Raw genomic sequence first — 22,956 nt, 5'->3', positions numbered from 1 at the left:
GACAAACGCCATACAAGGCATGAAGATACCTGCTGAAGATCACTAGTTATGGACAGAAAGACACGTGCTTACTTGAAGTAGGGTATTTGAACCCTCTGCACATCTCAAAGATTTCACAGGCACTGTGCATGGTGCAATGAACAACGTTGGCATAGCTTTGGTTCTTCCCTAAACATTATCCCTTTAGCCTTTTCTTTCATGAATCCTAATCAAACTCAGGAAGATACTTGGAGTTTTCTGGGAGGAACATCCCAGGAAGAATAGGGTCAAAGTGACATGTTATAGATGAAGATAGGTCAAACAAACCAGGATAAAAGGGGAGGGAAGTGTTTAAAAAAGTAAAAAAATATAAGGGTGGAAGAAAACACTCTTCATGATGCTTCTAGGGGTTCATAAATAGATAAGCAAGCTGATGGGCGGCAGGGGCTGGGAACTAACCATCAGTCTTCTCTGGCTGCACGCGGTTGAAGCCAGCTTGGCTAGTACAAGGGAAGGATGTGGTCTCCTTTCTTAATTAGATTCCTCAAAGAGCAGGCTGATTTATTTATTTACAATAAAATTTCTGTTCTTATTAAAAATGGAACTTTCCCCACATGACCTATTATATGGAAACCGTATTTCTGGTTTCCATGTAATTGAATCTGAAAACAATGCTGAGTGATTACTTGGGATATTGGTACTTATTGTGAAAATAAATAATAAAGAAGGAGAATACCGTTAGGCTTATTTCAGGAAAATTTAAATCAGTTCTTTCTCACTTTGACTAAATTTTAACAACAGATAAAGATAGTATGATATTTCCCTTAATAAAATTGTATGATCTTGGCTAATTACGAGGAAGGTCTACCTTTCTGAGGTTTTAGCTTCACCTTATTTTGGACCAGAGTTTGCAAGGCCCCCACCCTCCCCTCCCCTCCTCTGATATCCTCAACCTTGAATTCCAGGAATTGTTCTTGCTCTCAGCCCATTGAACATAATACTACTCCTATTTATTTGGCACTCAGCAGGTTGGAAACCATATCACATCCATCATGGCTGAGCTGCTCCAAGAGCAAGACAAGTTGGGCAGTGTGTGGCAGATGGGACTAGGGCTCAGAAAGGTACCATTATTTATCCGGGATCATAGAGTCCATTCCCAGAGCCAAGCTGGGACTCGGGTGTCCTAACTCCCAATCACGGGCATGCCCAACACATCCAGCCAAGTGACCATGGCTTTCGTTTCGACGTTCCAAGAGGTCCATGGAGGGCAGCCAGCTGTGAGCTTCACTGCAGGATGCTTGACATTTTTCTTGGCAAAACTCCTGGTTGTTGGTTGGGAAGAAACTTTGTGTTTCTTTTTGTTTCTTTTTCCCTGAGCTCATCTGCTTGGTTGTACAATGTATGTATCTGTTTTTGTCTGGTTGAAGAGGGGCAGTTAGAATGGGAGAATGTTAGAAATGGTCTCTATCTTTATCCTTGAAATCTGAGAACAAAGCACTGTAAATAATTAGAATATTCATTCCCCCCAATACCTCAAAGGCTTGCATATGGCTTCCTGTGTTGCACGGTGTAAGTCTTTTACAAAGACTTTTCCTGAATCCTGAGCCCTTTCTTCCCCACTAACCCCATTCTCCACCAGAGCTCCTCCTTCTGACCCAGAGACCCATCCCTGAGGTGGATGTTATTCTTCCCCCTCTCCCCCACTCAGCGGGGGAGTTCTGGCAGGGACCCTTTCCAAATGTCCCTAGATGCTTTTTAGCCAAATATGGAACTCTAAGGTCCCCAAGGAAATTCAAATACCTGTTGATTATGTTTTTAATTCATGTTTTACCTAATTGCAATTTACCTACTTCACTAGAGCAGTGTGAGAATTTACTGTCCCAGGGTTACTCCAAATCTGTGAAGGAGTCCCAGCTCCTCAGGGCACAGGCTTCCGAAGAGAGACAGACTGCAGAGCAGCCTCAGATGACCTGTGCTCAGCACGACCACTTCAGATGGTTGGGGTGGCCCCAGCGCTCTGACAAGGCGTTGGGAAGAGAGTCAACAGCCAAGTGAGCAAGGCCCAGACGGGAGCATGAACTTCTGCTCAGTGCCCCTTGGAAGAACTGCATCTTAACCTTCTAAGTGGGTGCTGGGCCAGGCCCGGGTGCCTGCTGGGCAGGCAGGGCATGTGGTTGCTATCACAGTATGTCACAGATACTGGCAGCTCGTCCCTCCCAATGAGCATTTCTGATGCCTAAAGGTTCAACTCCTCGTGGCTTCCTTGGGGCACAACTGCCCTTTTGTGTAGGCTAATGCTTTGTTATGGGGTGCTGCTCTGAGCATTATAGGACGTTTGGAAGCATCCCTGAGTTCTGCCCACCAATGGCAGCCTCCCACCTCTGCCTTTTGCTATCCCAAAATGACTTCAGCCACTGCCAAATGGCCCCGGGGGAGCACAACCATCCTGTTTGAGAGCCAGCATTGGCAGTATAACCTGATTATGGGCAACATCTACAAAACACCATCCTCCAGCAGGCTCAGGAGCTCCCTTGGAGGCTGGCCAAGTCACACCACCTTCTGCTGCCCCCGCGCGAGGCTGAGGGACCCACGCATTCTCACAGACGAAACACCATCTAATCAGCGCTCATTTCCTTAGTTTTACATCCCTTGCCTAGCTTTCTTTTAGCTAGGCAGCTGCAGACTGCTTATCTGCACGGCATTAGGTATCCTCTGCTCCTCTTCCCATGTGCTCAACAACCAGGGACCTGTTTTACTTTGAAATTCTACTTTGCAAGCTCCTGTTTAAATTTCAGGCCAGACACATTTCAACCCTGGGGGTGCTGAGATCATGGTGGGGGTAGAGAGGGAGACAGTCCATAATGAGTGACAAACACCGAGGAGGGGCTCTCTTTCCTCCAAAACGTCTCATTAGGGTCCCGAGACGAGACCCCCCTCTCTGCACCCTGCAGTCCAATTTAACTGAGCGATGGCCATGCCATGGCACACTGCTCCTTCGACAGGAGGGTAAACTCATTCCGTCCGTCCTGACATTTGCTTTCTTAAGGGTCTCAGAATATGCAGCTTAAATAATTAAATGCGGGTCACATCACAGCCTCCCTTTTCAAGACCATCTGAGAGCACAGTGGGTTCTTTCTGGTTAGCTTTAGACCATGTGATTCTTAGAAGCCAGTGAGGATTTTTATTGTTGTTTTTGTTTTGTTACTAGGTATGCAACTTCTCCCCACTAAAATCCCCGAACCCCAGCATGGTGGAAGTCCAGTCTGAGCAGCCGCTAGGACTGCTCAGTGGCGACAGGGAGAACTTGGAGACCCCGTTTCCAGTAAGGGTCTTGGAGCAGCTTGCTTGTCATAGTCAGTACTTTGCATTTGTCATCCATCAAAGTTTACCACCAGGGGATGAAAACTTGTGTTTTATTGCCTGTGTCCATTCTCCTTGGCCTGGGGTCAGCTTGTCAAAAATAAAGCAAATCTTTAAAATGACATACAAGGAAGAAGTTCTAGAAAGGACTAAGGATAACTCTTATACACCGTGTCCACTTTATTTAAAAAAAAATTTTAAGACTTCACTTAATTTTCAGAGAGGAGAGAGAGAGAGAGGGAGCAGAGAAACAGAGAGAAGGGGGGGAGGAGCAGGAAATATCAACTCCCATATGTGCCTTGACCAGGCAAGCCCAGGGTTTCGAACTGGTGACCTCAGTGTTCCAGGTTACACTTTATCCCACTGCGCCACCACAGGTCAGGCCTCCACTTTAAACAATAGGTTTCCCTGGGGGAACTGGGAGTAATTCTAAAAGCTAGGATTTTGTGTAACCCAATGCACATTTTGCATATTACAGAGGTTTGTCATCTTAAAGTCATGTGCCAGATGAATGCTTTAAAATAGATGCAACTTTGTGTGAATTCTCTATAATACAGCAAAATCTGATTGCTCTATTAATAGCCAGTGCCCTTGGTCTTGGGAAGGCAGGGCGGCAGCATTTTTTAAAATCCAGAATTCATCATCACTGAGTAATTAGTTGTGAATCTCTAAATGCTCAAGCTGAGGAATTAACCATAAACTGAGCTGTTATCCTTCAGAGTCCCTCTTAATATCGTTCCACAGTCATCATTTCCTTGTGTTTTTCTAATTACTGCAGAACCAATTGTTTTTAACTCAATGACCGGGCTTTTTGTAATTTGTTGAATGTAATCACTTTCAAATGAAGAAAACGCATCTCTTGCTCAGGAAATTGGGGCTTGATTAGATGAGCATAGTTAAAAGGTTTGCTTGTTTGACCTGATTGGTGCCTTTTGGGGGGTATGGGGCTTAAGGAGGGTGGGGCTGCTACTGAAGTGAGCTCTACAGGGCAGTAATCTGCAGACCCCGGTGGGCTTTAATGGAAGTACATTTCTAACACTGAAGAGAATTAGGAATTCTGGTTCCTTGCCTTGAGGAGGCAACAGTACGGCACTAGCCGGTAGAATGCAACGCTGTAGGCACTAGATCGTCTCCTCTCTCTGGGGCTGCTTCAAGTCTGCATGGCTGGTGAGCAGCATCTGGGGAGCAGGGCCCTGTCTCTGAACTGCCTCGAACCCCCAGTATCCTCCACTGGCCTGGGCACACAGTAAGGAATGAATAAACCAAAATAAACTAATTTAGAGACCAACTCTCTTCTTTGCTTTTATTCTTTTTGCCAATCTTGTTTATCAACTAATCAATTCAACTTGGAGATTTTCAAAGATCAAGTGTCAGAAGAGCACAGGTTCTCAACCTTTCTTTCTTTCTATCTCAAGGGTATAACACATTTTCATCAAGAAGCATGGCTCTGTAACAAAATTCCCAAAGTGAGGCAGAGATTACGAAAGTCAAGCCCGGGAGCATGGAGCCATTTACAAGAAAGAAAACAAGATTCTGATGTGCCTTTAATGGCTCCCATGAAAAATCATCACTGAAGAGTAAGCTAAAATTCCCTCTCTTGAGAAAACCTGGGAAAATGGGTTCCCTGCTTTCTCTAGCATAGACCTCAGAGAAGGAGAAATGTTCTTATTTAATTTATCTCTGTAGGTTGCTGCTCAGGGTCTTCCTTTCTCTGGACAATGGATGATAGATTGTGCACAAATTGCTAACCAAAGCCTTAATCAGTCCTGTGAGTTAGATTTATTTTTATTCAACACTTATGATATTGTTTAACATTTATTAAACACCTCTGATATGCCAGACCCTGTACTAAGTGCAGAATATGAACAAGAAGCAATCTTGGCACTAATGAGGGAGCTGAACACGTATAGAATAATAATTATTTCAAGTACTAAGTGACAGAATTAGATACAGTGTATTATAAGAGAAGAGACAGGAAGAAAAATTGGGTGTAGCTGACGTCAGATCATCTGGGAAGACTTCCTAGAGGAGGTAAAGTCTGAACTGAATCTTGAAGACGAAGTCAAAGTTACAAGAAGGGTAGAGAAGAAGGGTGTTGGTCTGAAAGCCACTCGAGGAAGCGAGGCCACAAGAGCAAAGGCGCAGAGGCCCCTAACAGCACCGTGTGTTCAAAAAAAGAGGGCATTTTGATGATGCCTGTGGTTAAGACAGGAAATGGAGAAAGATAAATTCAGAAAGGCTTTGTGAATCTTGCAAGAGAAGGAGCCTGGATGTTGTTTGTAGTTAATGGAGAGTCCTTACAGAGTTTCAAGTAAAGGAACTGATGGGGCTCTGCACCGTGGTGGCAGCATGAGAGGGACAGGCAGTGGGTGACGGGAGCCAGGGAAGAAAGGAGGCTGTGCAGCTGTGCAGCCAGCTGGTGGCACTTCGGGAGGAGGGCTCAAGGGGGCGGATTTGAGAAGTACCTGGGAGGGAAGCCAGGATGACCTTGGGGTACCCAACACGGAAGGAAGGGCCGAGGAACACGCCTCACTCCATAGCTGTCCAGTCGCCCCGCAGCATCCGCAGGGAACTGGCTCCAGGACCCCTTGAGGACTCCAGTGTCCACAGATGCTCAGGTCCCTCACAAAAATGATGCAGAATCATGCATACAGGTGGCCCTCCACATCCATGAATTCCCAATCAAAAATAGTATTTTCAAACCGCAGTTGGTTGAATTCGCAGATGCAAAGCAGGCTGGACAAGGAGGGCTGGAGGGCTGACTATACTCTAAGAAGAATGGTGACACCCCTGCTAAAACAGAGAGCCTGAGAGATGGAGATTTCTTGAGATAAGGAAAAGAGCTTGCGGTTTGGATTTTTGCCCTAGAGGTACCTGGTAGGGTCAGTGATGGTGGTGGCAGCCTGGTGGATGAACTGGAGATTTTATTTATTTATTTTTAGAGAGAGAGGAAGGTAGAGAGATGAGAAGCATCAACTCGTAGTTGCTTCCCTTTCGTTGTTCATTGATTGCTACTCATATGTTCCTTGACCGGGAGGCTCCAGTCAAGCCAGTGACCCCTTGCTCAAGCCAGCGACCATGATGTCGTGTCTATGATTCCATGGTGAAGTTGGTGACCCTGCGTTCAAGCCGGATGAGCCTGCGTTCAAGCCGGAGACCTCAGAGTTTCAAACCTGGGAGTTCAGCATGACCATGTCGATGCTCTATCCATTGGGCAACCACCGGTCAGGCAAGATTAAGTTACTTTTTACCTGCCAGACCCAGCAGGGTCCGCTGGGGTGAGACTCCTCTCCCTCCCTCCATCCAGAGATGGAGGCAGTCCCTTTGGGTCTGTCGTCACCCTGTATTCTGCCCAGGTTGGTGCTCTCTCTCCTGTTCTCTCTACCTCTGTCCCTTGCCCGTGCTTTCTCTGAGGCCCTGTCTGCAGGAAAGGGGCAGGAATATTTGTTATGGCCAGCTTGGCAAATTATTGTGGGTAGCTCCGTGGAAACAAAGCCACAAAATCACTCCTTTCTGCAACCTCACTCTCTAAATCCTGCTCCCACTGTGGACTTTAAGCTAACAACCTGGACTTTGAATACATATTTCAAAGTCAGCTGAAGAAACCAAGCTTAAAAAAAAAAGAAGCATATTTACTTTAGTGTTTATGAGCCCCGAGGCAGGGTTTGGAAAGCAGGTTTCTTTTGCTACATTCTGTGTGATTCCAATAAGCACATAGGCATGAGAAACCAGAGACGGAGGAGGCACAGGGCACTCTGTGTTAAAGGGAAGGCCCCCAGGAATAGGGCAAGGCAGCGTGAGGGGCTAATGCCTGAGTAGCCAGCGGGAGGAAGCAGGGGGAGGAAACAGGGTGACAAGGCAGGTCCCTGTGTGTGCAGTTCCCGGAAGTCCTGGAGGATAGACTGCCTTTGCTCAGTGCCCTCCTCTGTCTGAGAAACATTTCAGGGAATGAGGGAAAGAGTGCATGTTTGAGAAAGAGCAACTATCTTGAAAAGCATCCAGGAAGGCTTCAAGACTACCGCAATCCCACTCTGCAGGTTGGGACCTCTATTCCAGCGCCTGCCTTGTCACTTAACGCGGGGACGGAGTGGGAGCAGCCTCACATTCACAGGCACACGTGATGGAAGTCAGGCAAAATCATGACGTGAGGGAAGGAAATCTCTGCTGCACACTCAAGGTATGCAATCCTTTTAGTGCTTTTCCTCCTAATTGTTTCTGTTTTCTTTTCAGATCAAATTTGCCAACATCTAAAGAGTTAACGGTGCTGCAGCCACCTTAAGTGCCTTTTCCCAGAGCTGCTGGGAGGCAGCAGGCCCCCACAGCCACAGCAGCTGTCTGCATCAGTTTCTCCTTCCTGGCAGCAGCATTGTCAAACAGGCCTGAGCAGGGCTCAGCTCTGAGGGGCGCGCTGTGTGCAGATGACAGAGCTCTGGCAGAAGTCCACTTAAAGGCAGAGGGAAGCACCTTCTTGCTGGTCTTGCCGCTCCAGTATGCCCCTGCCTGGATCTCAACATCTCACCCTAAGAGGCACCACTTGTCCAGATGCTAAAGTAATAGAAGGAAAGAAGCCGCCCCATTCAAATAGGGATTTGCTCAAATAGGATGAGCAGAGTGCATAGGGAGAGAAAACTCAAGCTGAGGTTCACTTCATTTTGCAGAAGATGGGGGGGGGGTGAAAGGAGCAAGTTGGGCAAGTTCTCTGCTCCCGGGATCTGTCACTATCATCTGCTATTTATTCCTATTTCTTTGCACAACTCATCTGAACAAAGCAATCATAAAATATGAACCCTGCAGTCAGCTCTCCTGTGTTCTTGCACTCTGTCATTCAGTGTCAGTTTGTCTCAATCTTGTTGCCTTTCTCAAGATGTTTTCAAATTGCCTTTAAACCACGCCTCCTTCCCTCTGTCACTTCCTTCTACCCACTGCCCACTGGAATCTCACTGCAGAGGGAGAAACAGGACCACTGCAGAGGAAGACTGTTCCTCCTCCGGTAACAGCACAGGAATCAGGACTTCCTCGCTGGCATCTCCCCGCACGTGGCTTCTAAGGCATCCCACTCCCCCGCTCTCGCCTCCCTCACTGCCCGGTTCTGCCCAGACTTTTTCTACCTAATCGCTAAACTTGGGAGGATAGTCTGTCCTCTTCACCAACACTCCCTCCCCCCTGACCCCGTCTGCGCCCAGAACCTTACCTACACTACACTGCTGACACTCAGATGTACGTTTCTAGACCAGACACGCAGCCCACTGTCTACTCAACACCTCCACGTCCTTAATGAGCGCCTCAAACTTAGCATGCCCCAAACTAACTTCCAGCCTGCCGCCCGAGCAGGACCGCAGCCCCTCCACCGCAGCGGCAGAATGCGGTCCCTGCAAGGACGGAGACAGCTCGCAGCACCGTTGGCTCTGCCTGTTCTTTCACCCCGCCACAACCTACCAGTGAATGGTGGTGTGTTTTTAATCAGATCTGCAATCAGACCCTTCGTATTCCTGTGTTGTACAAGCCATGTGTGGCTATTAATATTTAAAGTCAAGTTAATAAAAAAATTAAAAAAAAAAAGAACAAAAAGGCATGAACCAAGTGAGAACTCTTAGGAAAATTACAGCAAAAATTAAATTAAAAAATTAAGTTCCTTACTTGCACTAGCCACGTTTCAAGTGCTTATGGGCCACATGCTAGGGACTGACCCTGGACAGCGCAGATACAGGGCACTGCCCTCACCGGGGAGGCCCTCTGGGCTGGCACAGCTCCCTGCTCCACTGTGGCTGCCTGGTCCCAGCCACTAGCATCTCTTGCCCAGATGATGTAATAGCCTCCTAGTTGATCTTGTTTCTTCAGGCTTTACCACAGGGCAGCCAAAGTGATCCTTTGAAAACATCACTCTTAAAATTGTCCAAAAATTCTCACCTGTGTCTCTCAGAGAATAAGTAACTTCTTGAAACGGCAAGGAAGGCCTCAGCATCTCTGGCCCCTTTCACCTCTGAGCTCATCCCCCAGTCTCCCAGCTTGCTGTCTCTGCCACAACTGTGCTGGCCGCCTGCTGCTCCTCAGGGCCTCTGCACTGGCTGCTCCCTCTGCTGAGAATGCTCTTTCTCCAGCTAGCCTCCCAACTTACTCCCTTGCCTCTCCTCCTTACACTTTACTCGAACGTCACCTTCTGAGTGAGGCTTGTTCAGAGCTCTATGGACACAGTGGGAGGGACTTGCAGCCTCATAAACAGCCCTGTTCCTGCTGGCGTGGGGAGCAGGCCCAGAGCCTCGCAGCACGACGTGAGCAGAGCCTCGGACTCTCTCCATGGCTCACTGGGTGATTTAACTTGCCAGACTATGTAATTAAGAACAAACTTGTCTTTATAGCCATTCCTTCATTACTGAGATAACTCAATTGGAGACTTTCTGGGAGACGCTGGGTTTGGAAATGACATCCTTACAGACCGCATTGCGATGTCATGAAGATTACGCCAGAAAACAAGTCGATGTGCACAGACTATCTTCTGCACATGCCAGAAAATTAGACCTCGGGAGAGACACAGGGCTGAGATATGAGACCGAGGAGAGGGGCGGGGGTGGGGCACAGAGAAGGGCACACTCAGCCTGCCCCCCAGAGAGGCCCCCACGGGCGTCTGGCGTGCTTGCGGCGCATTACCTGGGGTGGTGCTCTTCATTGCTCTCACTAACTTGCCTCTTCCAGCTCCAAAACCATTATTTCCATAGTCCAGGTCACTGTCACTGTCACTGCCACCGCTGGCGGAGTACGGACACGTTCGGGGTACCTTGTCCTAAATGAGTACGTAATATGAGACTGTTAAGATTATTCATGGAAATCGCAGTGGGGCAGACAACCCTGCGAGGATGTGAAACAGTTCGTATCTGGCTGTGGCAAGGCACACAGTGCGCCATTCCCACGCCCGCCTCCCCCACCCCAAGAGTAACTGTGCTCAGCCTGTGTGTCTGTAGGGCTGGCGCCCACGACCCAACTACCCGGGCTGCAGAAACAGGCCTGTGCTAATAAAGCCATTGACCACACTGCCATTGTCCTAGGCGTAGGGCAGTCCCCACACCACCTGCTCTACATTTTGTACACTTCTTTATGGGGCCTTACTTTTCTCAAGTTCCTATTAGAGTTGCCATTCCAAGTCTAATGGCTTATTTATTTAACTGATCTCATCACTGCCTTTCAAGTATCAGAGGATATGAAAAAAAAAATCAACCTTGGAAAAAAAAAGAATAAATGTTTGCCTAATTTATAACTTTTCTTCCAGTCTCCAAAACGATGGGAGCCTTTAGGGAAGTACGTAGTTGATGACCCCGTGTTGTCCTCAAATCTACTGACAGAAACCAGGCCTAGGGACCCATGTTGTCCTCAAATCTACTGACAGAAACCAGGCCTAGGGACCCGTGTTGTCCTCAAATCTACTGACAGAAACCAGGCCTAGGGACCCGTGTTGTCCTCAAATCTACTGACAGAAACCAGGTCTAGGGACCTGTGTTGTCCTCAAATCTACTGACAGAAACCAGGTCAGGGACTCAGTCTCCCCTTCTGCTCAGAAGCACACACAACCTGGCCCACCAGGCTGTCCCTGGTGCCGTGAGCACGCCATGGTTCAGGAGTGTGGAGGGGGTGATACCATAGGGACAGTTTTCCCTCTGTGCACACAAGCAGAACACTGGGTCTAGGGGACCCAGTGCTAGTCTAACACTGCTAGTCTAACACAAGCAGAACATGTCTCCCGTTTGGGGAGTGAGGGTGTCGGGACTCGTATTCATGTTTGCAGACTGCCCTGTCAGGGCCTGTTACCACATCCATCCAGATGGTCCAGGCACAGGTGTGTGGGATGGGTCTCTAACGTCTGCTTGGAAGAGTGTCACTGATTGGAATTTATTATAACACATTTTAGGATGTGAGCTCTTTTGGCTGCAGTTATCAATTTAAGCATGTATTATCCCCTCACCCATTTACTCATTCGTCCGCCCCTCTAACAGAGTATCTGTGCCAATCTGTGTGCTTGCTTCTGGGGCACAAAGCTCAACACGGGACATACCGGCGGTCTAGCAGGGCTGCTGTCCATTAAGGATGACAAGCCTGTGGCTGGGGCCCCAGGAGAGCCCCATGGTGTGGTTCACGCAGGACCCGGTACACTTTCCGGGTATGAGGAGATGCATTTTTTTATCCCTTTATTCAACAAACATTAATGGAACCAGGTACTGTGCTGGGTACTAGAAATATAAAGCTAACTCTTGCTTCAAGCTTTCCCTCTGGCAGTCAATGAACTGAAGTCACTGGTTCCAAGTCATGGTGGTGACTCTTCCAAGACACAGCAGGATTTCCAGTGGGCAGAGCTGGTGAAAGGTGATGAAGAAGAGGAGCCCAGAGAGGTGTGCGTTTGGAGGGTATGAATGCTGGGTGAGGAGTGCTCTGCCATCACACGCAGAGGGGCGGCACTGAGCAATTCTCTCTCTTAGAATTGCTTGAACCTCTTTGTCACTATTACCATCTGTTGTTTCTTAACTATTTCCCCATTTAAATCTGGGTCTCTTTTGGGCCTTCTCCCTATGCTTGGATAGGGAGAGCCAATGCAACAGAGAAGGAAGGGTCACAGAGGTGCCATGAAGCTCTGGTAGTTGGTCCTTCTGCCCTTCTTCTCACCCTCTCACTGCTGGGTACCACCAAAGACCCTAAAGTGGGCCAGCCCCAGGTCAAGTGGAGAAATAGTGAATAGGGTGGATATAGTCCAAGTAATTAGCCCAAACTGGTAAGTGGGAGGGCACATAGTAGGGAAAACCAAGTAACCAGGAGGATGGCTGAGGAGTCCTTGAGCCACGAGCTCCTCCGTGGGCTGGTCACACATCAGGGGCCTGCGTGGGTCATCTTAGGGTGGATAAAGAACACACGGCACAAATGATAGAGATTCATGCAATGCAGGTCTCACTGTTCCTGCAAATCATTCAGTCTCAGTCTATTCATTCCCAAAAGGAGTCTAATTGTACCTGCTTTACTTGCCGCATGGGAACAGGTGAAGGTTAAAGTACTGCTGAGATAATGCAGAAAGTCATCCAGTCACTCTGAATGCCTGTTCTACAACATCTAATCAGGACAGAGCACCCAGACCTCAGGAACCTGGGTGCAGATGCATGAGAGCACTTTGAATTCTGCCAAGAACCCATGGTGTCACTTCATAATTCAAGAAAAAAAGAAGCGAGCATTGGGCCTAGGTTTTTAGTTACTGAAGCAACAACAAATTTGACTTAAAATTAAATCCATCACAAAAATGTTTAAAGAGTTCATTTTCCACAATCAGGGCCAGCAGGTGGAGGCTGCCCTCCCGTTGGCCCCGCCCTCACCTGGGTGTCCGCAGGGGAGTCTCCGCCTATCCAGTCCGGAAGCAGCTCCCTGGCCATTGTGTTTCCAGCATATTCAAATGATGAGCAAGTCTGAGGCCTTGGCTCGGCTTCAGTCTGCTTTTGGGAGTTGATTTTTCCTACATGAGCAAATATACATGAATTACAGTCAGCTTTCTTCAACTCTATTAATATTTGGGGGGGAGTTTGGGAGGTATTCAGAAATAACAAAAATGTCCAAATAAAGTGAAAACTGCACTTCTCAGCACTCTGCTTGCCCCTGCCGCCCTGCAAGTCTGCGCTAACAGAAGTGTCTATGGAGGGTGTCCACCTTGGAGACCAAAAGGCAAACTGTCCTTGGACCACTTTTCCACAAAATGTTAAGCTTTTCATGTAAGAAAGGGTTCAGAGGATAAACTTAGAAACAGGGATTATTTTTAAGATAGTGTTATTCATTAAATATCTAATGGATTTCCTTTCTGGGGGGGGGGGACTGCTCAGAGCCTCCTTTGTGCTAATGGGGACGCTTTAATTTCCCAAGAGAGACTTCAGTATGCAGCCTTTCCCAAATATATTTGAGCAGGGAACCCTTATTTTCCTAGACTACCTGTGAAGGTCATTTTAAACGATGTGGTTTGGGAAACTTTGCTCATAGTCCTTAGAAATCCTACGGGGCCCTACTTTCCACACTTGATGTGCATGTGCATCACGAAGCTCTTGTTAAACTGCAGATTCTGATTCAGGTTTGGGTGTGGTCTGAGATTTCACACTGCTGACAAGTTCCCAGATGAGGCTGGTGATGTCGGCCCATGGATCACATTTTGAGGAGCGAGGATATAATTAGCAGAGAATGATTAAAAGAAGTTCCTTTGTTAGCCATAATGGTAGATTAACCAGCAGACTGTATGCCTTCTCACAGCAGACAGGAGATGCTATTATTAACCTCTGGCCTCTCCACAGCATTCTGCTTGTGAATCATTAAAAAAAATGATTTTATTTTCATGAATACTGTGAGATTTGTACAGTTTTCCATTTTTGATATGGGGATAAGAGAAAAACCAATTAAAATGCATACATTAAGTAGGATGTGACTGCTGCTCTAAACCACCTTCTTTTTGTTCTGGCTAGTTCTCCATTCCTTAATTTTTAAAATGACTAACCAATGCCTTCAGAATACTGGGAAGCCTTGGAAAGCTGGCCCCACCTCTGAACCATGGTAACAGTATCATTTGGTTGACAGGCAGCTTGGGGGGGGGATACAAAAGTATCCTGCAGCATGCTGACCTCACTCTCTGCCATATGCTACTTTTTTTTATAACTCCTTATGACAATTTAATTAAGACACACACCTTAGGAAACGGGTGCAGTGAATATTAGCAGCAAGATCAGAATGATCTCCTTCTTCTCCCTTTCGTATGCAGCAATTCAAGGCTTGCGGTTTCTATTCAATTTGTTATAATGACAGTGTTTAATCATGGCGTCCACCCGGCAGCCTGCGCTGAATTGAGGTCACACGTGTGACTATTCAGGCATGGAGCACATAATCTATAACTAAGATTTCGCCACTGAATCTCTGGAGGCTGTTTCATTAATTAACAATGCAGTTATTTCAGAAATAATATGCATCCTAACTTTTTAATACGTAGTCTTGGCTTGCAATGAGCAGAAGTTTGCAATGGAATGCCCATGGCACTTAATGTTACAGCATGAAGAAAGAACTCAGCCATGGGGATAGCCCAATCACATTCACTGAGAGATGTTCAATTAAAAGTCTTCTTTTCTAATTTTTTAGAAGCCTATAACATAATCTCTACTTGTGTCTCCTTTCTCATCACTGAATAATAACTGAAAGTCTTCAGAGTTCTATTTCATATACTTAGGTATGTCATATGCAATATAAGCCATCAGAGTTAAAAATCATTTAGTGTCATCTTGGGCTGCAGTAAATATTTTTAATCTTGCCCTGGCCGGTTGGCTCAGCGGTAGAGCGTCGGCCTAGCGTGCGGAGGACCCGGGTTCGATTCCCGGCCAGGGCACATAGGAGAAGCGCCCATTTGCTTCTCCACCCCTCCGCCGCGCTTTCCTCTCTGTCTCTCTCTTCCCCTCCCGCAGCCAAGGCTCCATTGGAGCAAAGATGGCCCGGGCGCTGGGCATGGCTCTGTGGCCTCTGCCTCAGGCGCTAGAGTGGCTCTGGTCGCAATATGGCGACGCCCAGGATGGGCAGAGCATCGCCCCCTGGTGGGCGTGCCGGGTGGATCCCGGTCGGGCGCATGCGGGAGTCTGTCTGACTGTCTCTCCGTTTCCAGCTTCAGAAAAAAGAAAAAAAAAAAAAAAAAAAAAGAAAAAAAATATTTTTAATCTTGAGGGGACAATAATAATAAAAAAAAAAACTCTGACCCTTAGCCTGGTCCTGGCGGTACTTCTCGTTCGGAAGGCTCACTCCATTCTACTGCCATTAATGAATAATCGACTGGCGATACATCAGACTAAGTTTGTCATAGTTCAACTTTTAAATATATTTGAACAGTATAGGATTATGTCAAAAGACGTACATTTCTGATTAGAGGGCAAAGGACATTTCAGTTAAATTTATGTGGGATCTAAATTGGTCTATATTCAGAGTAAAGATTTAGGAGGTAAAAGCCCATGCGTACATTGTACGGTTTTGGTTTTCTCCCCTAATCAATGTATCAGTATATATCCACATGCCTGCGCTACGTGCTTATCTCCTTTCCATGCGAGCACACTAGCACAACACTCAGCGCGCGAACGTTCCGTGCTTGCCGTTTTCCTCTTTGGTTGAGGACATGCATGCAGGGATGTCCAGGCATCCACTCCTGGCAGAGGTCACTCACTGACCCTGGTGGGAACCTTTTCTGCTGTGTTCCATTTCGTCAGCACGTGCACTATTGGAGGGAAACCAATCTAACTGGGGAAAGCAATAGGCATTTTACCTGAGGAGGCCGGTTTGGGGAGGCGACTTTGAAGAGGTCGCATCCCCCTGGCAGTCATGAGGGGGTAGGAAGTGGAGTGAACAATGGAATTGTCTGCAGAGCGCGGGCCGTCGGCAGAGGAAGGCACTTCTCGTTCAAGGGTCTGGGCCCTGACGGAAGGAATCACACAAAGGGCTGGCTGGAGACACAGGATGGGCTCAGGGTCCTCTGTCGAGTCTGACTGGCACATGTAGCGTCCTGCTGAGCGAGTTCCTGAGTCTGGGAGGGGGAAGGTTCCGATCCCACTGTCCAGGGTCCTCATCTGGCAGTTTGATTCTAGACAAAGCAATAGACTGAGGATTAGTGATGGCTCACATAAAAGGATAAAACAATCCTGGGCATTGGGATCTGACCTGGAAGAAAGGGGACACCCAGAAGGAAGAGGTACTATGAATGGTGTAGTAAATTTCCAGTGAGTGGCACGAAACAGACATTCAATTTCTTTTTTAATGAGAGTGAGAATGAGGTTGGGGGCACAGACAGGAAGGGAGATGAGAAGCATCAACTCATAGTTGTGGCATCTTAGTTGTTCATTGACTGCATCTCATATGTGCCTTGACCGGGGGGCTCCAGCTGAGCCAGTGACCCCTTGCTCAAGCCAGCAACCTCTAGGCTCAAGCCAGTGACCATGGGTCATGTCTATGACTGCACACTCAAGCCAGCAACCTTGGGGTTTTTTAACCTAGATCCTCAGCGTCCCAGGCCCACGCTCTGTCCACTGTGCCACCACCTCGTCAGGCCAGACATTTAATTGAACATGAAAATATTCCCTTTACATAATGTAAGGTAAGAAGGCCAGCTGTTACTGGTAGCAAGGGTCACATGCACGTAGACCCCGATGGTTTTCTAGAGGTATAATAGAAAAAGAGCAGTCATTAGAGACCAAAAATTACTTTTGATCACCCTTATTTCAATTGGGAATCATATGACTTCAACCAATTAAGCGAAATTTATTAACTAAAATAAGAGTAAAGAGCAGGCATAATAAATTGAAGTGATGTCCTGACAAAGGTAATTGTGTATCCCCCCTTGCATGATTTATCATCCATTCTGCTGTTAACTAAGTCTATGGCCTGTCAATTTGACTGTAAGGACAAGTAATTCACATGCTATACGGGTTATCCTAAAAGTTATTTTACCTGCGGCAATATTACTTATCATGTGGACCTCATTTGACCTAACTGCCATTTGAAGTCTTATTGAGAAGACTATAGTGTCTCTCACTCACTTCATACAATGACAAAACTCACTGGTATCTTTTGGATTTCTTGTCATTCCCAGGGATCCTGCTATTTCGTAAAACAAATTAAGCTGATTTCACCATAGGTGTGTGACATATTTTGCTAATTATATTTCATGTGCACAAATATATTCTCTGAAAAAAATATTACATTTAAGTTCTCAAATGGTTTATCCAAGCTGATGAGACAGCTTCCAAGATCTGGTTGTCACCCCACAAGTCTCCTGTTTAAATGATAATCTTAGAGTGAAACATCTTTAGGAAAGTTTGTCAGCATCTTATAAGTCTAGGGCTGGATAAGAGGCACAACTCGTGATTGTGCTAGGCATGGTGGGAATATAATGGAATGCAATGTAATCTTCATACCAAGAGGCTCAACAGCTAACATTTCTGTGGTGCTTTTGGGTACAGCCACCTGGAGTGTGGTCTCCACCAAGAACTAATTGTGTGAGCTCCTGCGCAAGATCCTTAACCTCTTAAGGTCTCAGGTTCCTTACAGAGGTGCTGTGAGGATAAAAATATGTTTACCATCAAATCTCTAGAATTTAGAATGGTACCTAGCATAGCTGAAAGAATAAAATAACTAATGGTGTCATATACAAAATGCTTAGTATATTTATTAGTTATTTGTCAATACCTGATGGGTATATATTAATAGTTCATCCTTCAGTACTTTTTTTATACAATCTCATTTGATGCTCAGCTGTTAGTATCTGGATTCCAGGATCTTCCCATTCCCCACCCAGAAACCTCTTTGTTCTGAATAGCAGAATTCTGCAAATTTCCTTATACTAAATAAGGCAAAAGTACATGGGGTGGGTGCATAGCTGGTGTTTATAGGTTCTAGTAGGAGTGTTGCTTGGTTTTGGAAGCACTAGAAGATAAGGTCTTTGTCAAAAGAAAGTCTTCAGTCTCCAAAGGGGTATTTACTAGGATGATGAAGATAGCCTTCTCCGGTGTGGTGCCACTCTGATATCTCCTACACTGTCTGTCACACCTGAGATTGCTCAGAGACTGCAGAGCCCTGAACCGTATGGCTATGGTCTGAGGCCTTTCTCGGTATCCCAAGGGCCAAGTTGTAGACCCATTCATTTCAGGGCCCCCGCATGGTCAGCTTTCCTCTCAGTAGCTTTATGGATGATTAATTATCTTCTCTTTTCATTTTCTTCTCAATTAAGGAGACTTAATTGTTACAGCTTGGCCTTTTGTGAAATGATCAGCTGCTTGCATGGGGAAGTATTGCCAGAGGAGTTTGAAATGAGAGACCCTGCTCTTCAGAACTCAGTGCCCTCTCTCTGTTTTAGTCTAGACATACTATGCTCAGATGTAGCGTATGCATGTGTTGTACTCAGGCAATTGTAAATGTCTGAACTATGTTAGTTTCACAAAGAAATGGATCATCATTGGAAATGACCTAGCCTTTGAGCATGGGAATCAAAGGCTCATGGGATGTAACAGCTGAGATGTTTCAGTCCCTATGTGCCTAGGCTGCCTGCCAAAACAAGTTACTCTCAGCATCTTTGGGACTACCTACCCCTGAACCAGAGTGCTCAGCAGGGAGGGACATTGGGGACACTTTTCTTTTTGAGAAGACAGATTATCAAGTTGGGCCGCTTATTACAGCTACTAGGAGTTCACCACTTTATTTGTGCCATCTTTTCATCTTCACAACCTTGAAGGTAAGAGTTATTAACATCATTCACAAATGAGGATCCATGGCTCAAAAAGGTTAACTAAGTTGCCCAAGGCCATATGCTAGAAATAAAGCTCTTTGATTTGACCATGTGCTTAATGGAGGTATACTGACTGATTCCCCCTGAAAGCACAGGTAACCCCATAAGTGGGATCCACTAAGTTAATAGTCACTGAGGAAGCCTCGTGAGCAAAGGCTCACAGAATGGCCCCCTGCTCTTAGGCAAGCACCCAACTTCTCCGAAATTGGTGCAGGCCACTGGTTCCTAGCTGGTTCCCATGCTCGCTGTCCTGAGGTTGGAGTCACTGTTGACACTCCTGGCACCTAGGTGGCTGCTGCCCCGACACAGGGTGCCTATGCTCCCTGGTCCACACAGTTCCTGAGATCCACAACTGCCTAGCGACTGTCCTCTTCTGTCTTCTCAGATTGCACTGTGAGCTCTCTGCTGGGGTTTTCCTGGGACTCATTTCACCTCCAGGAGTCATGGTTTCCTGGCTTTGTCTAAGATCTCTCTCTATCAACTCCTTTATGGTCCAGACAGCACCTCATCTAGTTCCCTCAAATGGAGACTCAAAATGCAAAGTGAAAATTCTTGGCTGCCTTTTCAGTGATTCTCTGAGGAAAAGCCCTAAACACCAAAGCCTATGCATGTTGGCCCCGCCTACCACATAAGGCAGGAAATAGGGCGACAAGGGGCCTACAGTGGAACCATGGTCAAGTCACTCAGTGTGGTGTCCTTCTAAGGACACAGCATTTGCTGGTATCTGTCCCTTTAAATTATTTTGCTTTCCTTTCATACCAGAATCTATAAAACAGAACTTTTGGTATTCCTGACTTCTTGGATTCTCTGAGAACTGTGTGCACTGACATTAAATTCAGAAACTACCTGCTATTAAAGCCCTTTTTATTTCTAAAAATTACAGATACCAAATGTAGTGAGTTTGAAGGACTCATTTGTAAGTACCTATGAAATAAGGTGTGGATAGCTAGGGACTCGAGCACTATATGCCAAGTTTCACCTCAAGCAAATTTCTCCAGAGTGCATAAACCTTTGGAAATGGATCTTCTGTTGAAAATGCTGACACCTTTTTTATCTAGTTTCTTTAAGACACTGTAAGCTTCTCACAGTTCATAAAAATACTGTAACCTGGCCCTGGCCGGTTGGCTCAGCGGTAGAGCGTCGGCCTGGCGTGCGGGGGACCCGGGTTCGATTCCCGGCCAGGGCACATAGGAGAAGCGCCTATTTGCTTCTCCACCCCCCCCTCCTTCCTCTCTGTCTCTCTCTTTCCCTCTTGCAGCCAAGGCTCCATTGGAGCAAAGATGGCACAGGCGCTGGGGATGGCTCCTTGGCCTCTGCCCCAGGCGCTAGAGTAGCTCTGGTTGCGGCAGAGCGATGCCCCAGAGGGGCAGAGCATCGCCCCCTGGTGGGCAGAGCGTCGTCCCTGGTGGGCGTGCCAGGTGGATCCCAGTCGGGCGCATGCGGGAGTCTGTCTGACTGTCTCTCCCCGTTTCTAGGTGCAGAAAAATACAAAAAAAAAAAAAATACTGTAACCTGAAAAGGGGTTATCTTTCTGAAGCTAGGTTTTCCCTCAGAGAATTATAAGAACTCACAAAATAATTAAATGGCCGTGATAGGAACATAGTTCAAAAGGAGCAAGCCAGGTTTCTATCTCAATTAAGTTGACTGAGTCTTGATCTTGACAAGTTTTCCACATTTGTGGCTTTGAGAACGACTGCCAACATGACCTTGCTAATGAGTTCAAGGGTTGTGTCACTGGATGGACCAGCAGGTTTTATTCTTTCAAGGTCAACAATAACGTGTCTGACCTTGGTTGGCCCTCCCCACTACTAATTGTCCTATTTGCCCTCTGTCTGTCAAGGTAGGTTCTCTAGCTTATCACCAAGAAGCCCCAAGCATTTCACCAGATGACTAACAGCAGGGCTTCCTAGTCCTTTTAAAGTTGTGGCACTTGAAAAAATATATGGCTCGCTGAGAAAAACACCAGCTTACGCCAGGACCACTGGCCCCCGGAGAGCTGAAGGCTCAGCACCTCAGCACAGCTGGAAGCCATCCATTCAGAGCGTGTGAACAATGCAGGGGAGGCGACTCCGAGTACACTTGGGGTTTTCTTTACTCACACCTTGAATACAGTACTAGGAAGAGAGATGACTTTTTGGTCCTAGCTGCTGATATGTGAATATCTAGGCCCTCTTTTTTTGGAAAGACTGTTGGGAGTGCGTGGATTAGGCATACTGTCTGGCATCAAAGCTCTGAGGGACGTTATTGTGCATAAAAAGGTAACTGATGTGCAGCCCAGTGTGAGCAGCCGAGGGGGTAGGTTCTGCGTGGATGGGGGTGGAGAAGAAAATTTAGAGAAGCATTTCCACTGGGGATTTTTCAAGTGTGTTACTTAGAGTGGGTAATACAAAATCCCCACTCAGCTCACTAATGAGCACTCCCCCTCTGCTCCTTGCATCAGATGCCTCAGCAGGTGGCTTTAGTTTTTGCCTCATCTGAAAATTAGATCAAATAACCTTCATTATAGGAGTGCTTTGAGGAAAAGACACAAAGTGCACAATAAACAGAGCATGATGCTTTCAACAGACACAAAACTGTTGTTCAGAAAAATGTCAAGAATTCTCAAAATCAGCGTTAATGGACTGGCAGCATCCTTGCTGCGGACAGATTTTCTTGCTCTCCTCAGTATTCCCATCTCACCCTTTCCTCATTCTATACTGCCCCCACCGCGCGGCGGTTCCTCGTTCTATACTGCCCCTACCTCATGGCAGTTCCTCATTCTATACTGCCCCTACCTCATGGCAGTTCCTCATTCTATACTGCCCCTACCTCATGGCAGTTCCTCATTCTATACTGCCCCTACCGCCCGGCAGTTCCTCGTTCTATACTGCCCCTACCGCCCGGCAGTTCCTCGTTCTATACTGCCCCTACCTCATGGCAGTTCCTCATTCTATACTGCCCCTACCTCATGGCAGTTCCTCGTTCTATACTGCCCCTACCGCCCGGCAGTTCCTCATTCTATACTGCCCCTACCTCATGGCAGTTCCTCATTGTATACTGCCCTTACCGCCCAGCGGTTCCTCGTTCTATACTGCCCCCACTGCGCGGCGGTTCCTCATTCTATACTGCCCCTACCTCATGGCAGTTCCTCATTCTATACGGCCCCCACCTCCCGGCAGTTCCTCATTCTATATGGCCCCTACTGTCCTGCAGTTCCTCATTCACTACTGGCCCTACCGCGCGCGCGGCAGTTCCTCGTTCTATACTGCCCCTACTGCACGGCAGGCACTGTATCTCACAGGGCTGTCACATTATCAGCAGGTGCTTATAATCCCAGGCTGATGGAGCACCTGCCATCCTCTCCATCACCGGTGTCTAGCACAGTGCCTGGCACATGGTCCATGCACACTGAATATAATAAAAGAACAGGTGGACACAGAATGGTTCTAATCTTCAGAAAGTTCTTCCTAAAATGATACTGAACATGAACCTTTCCTTTTGGAATCCCAAACCGCTGCTTTTGGCTCGCACTCCAGCAACCAAAGACAACAGCCGGCTCCCTTCTGTGGCGCTCATTTCACATACCGCCAGGCTTGATTCATTCAGACAGCCAGAGTGGTAAGATCACTCAGAATGATTGACTATTTCAAAGACCTGCTTCTTAATTCTTTTCAGCCCTTAAAGCAAGGGTCAGTGACCAAGGCGAAAGCTAGCCCATGAAATGCTGCGTTAGCATGCTGCTCAATCCCCACCCCACACCTCAAAGCATCCCTGAGTTGGAAGGTCCCAGATCTAGCAAAAGTGAAGGTACCACTACCCTGGCCCTTATCACCAGGGACTCCAGATGCCATGCTGAGTGCTGGCATCACTTTGAACATCAGCACACATAGAAGTATAGGAACTAAGTTCTCACAGAGTCCAGGTCCTGCGAGCCATCTGTAGTGAGTTGATGAGATGATGAGACTATTTAAAAAAGAAGAAGGAGAAGAAGGAACTGCCTAGGTTCATTTACATAAAACAATGAGTTTCTCTTTTTTAAAATAATTCATTCTCTTACCTGCACTGTCTATGCTTCTTCCAAATTGTTTTATACTATTCTGTTACACAAAAGGCATTATCTTTAGCAATAACTGGAAAGGGAAAAGTCTAAGACATTTCAGTTAATATAAGTTTCTGAGTTAGTGGGCTCTGAATTAGCAGTGATTTTGAGTCTTTGGAAAATGCTGTGAACTATTTTTCCTCAGCCTTCTCGTCTGCAGATTAAAATACCTCAACTTCTTCTCACAGATCCCAGCTCACAAATCTTTGATCATCTGAATTTGTAAACCAAACTC

The 22,956-nt window shown here is 46.7% G+C and overlaps 1 protein-coding gene across 7 annotated transcripts in view; it reads right to left on the bottom strand.

Annotated features, from left to right (window-relative positions):
- NCKAP5 (NCK associated protein 5) overlaps positions 1 to 22,956 on the bottom strand; it is a 1,181,736-nt gene that overhangs the window by 41,117 nt on the left and 1,117,663 nt on the right. For all 7 annotated transcript variants that reach the window (XM_066233486.1, XM_066233488.1, XM_066233487.1 and 4 more), the window contains 3 exons: positions 15,632 to 15,946; positions 12,681 to 12,817; positions 9,985 to 10,117 (listed from right to left, as the gene is read on the bottom strand). In XM_066233486.1, coding sequence (XP_066089583.1) covers positions 9,985 to 10,117; positions 12,681 to 12,817; positions 15,632 to 15,946 — 585 coding nt within the window. The remainder of the gene's footprint in view (positions 1 to 9,984; positions 10,118 to 12,680; positions 12,818 to 15,631; positions 15,947 to 22,956) is intronic.

The sequence above is a fragment of the Saccopteryx bilineata genome, chromosome 5 (assembly GCF_036850765.1).
Source record: "Saccopteryx bilineata isolate mSacBil1 chromosome 5, mSacBil1_pri_phased_curated, whole genome shotgun sequence".
NCBI classification, from domain to species: Eukaryota; Metazoa; Chordata; class Mammalia; order Chiroptera; family Emballonuridae; genus Saccopteryx; species Saccopteryx bilineata.
Note: the sequence above shows the minus strand (reverse complement) of the source record. Positions and strands in the feature narration are given on the sequence as shown.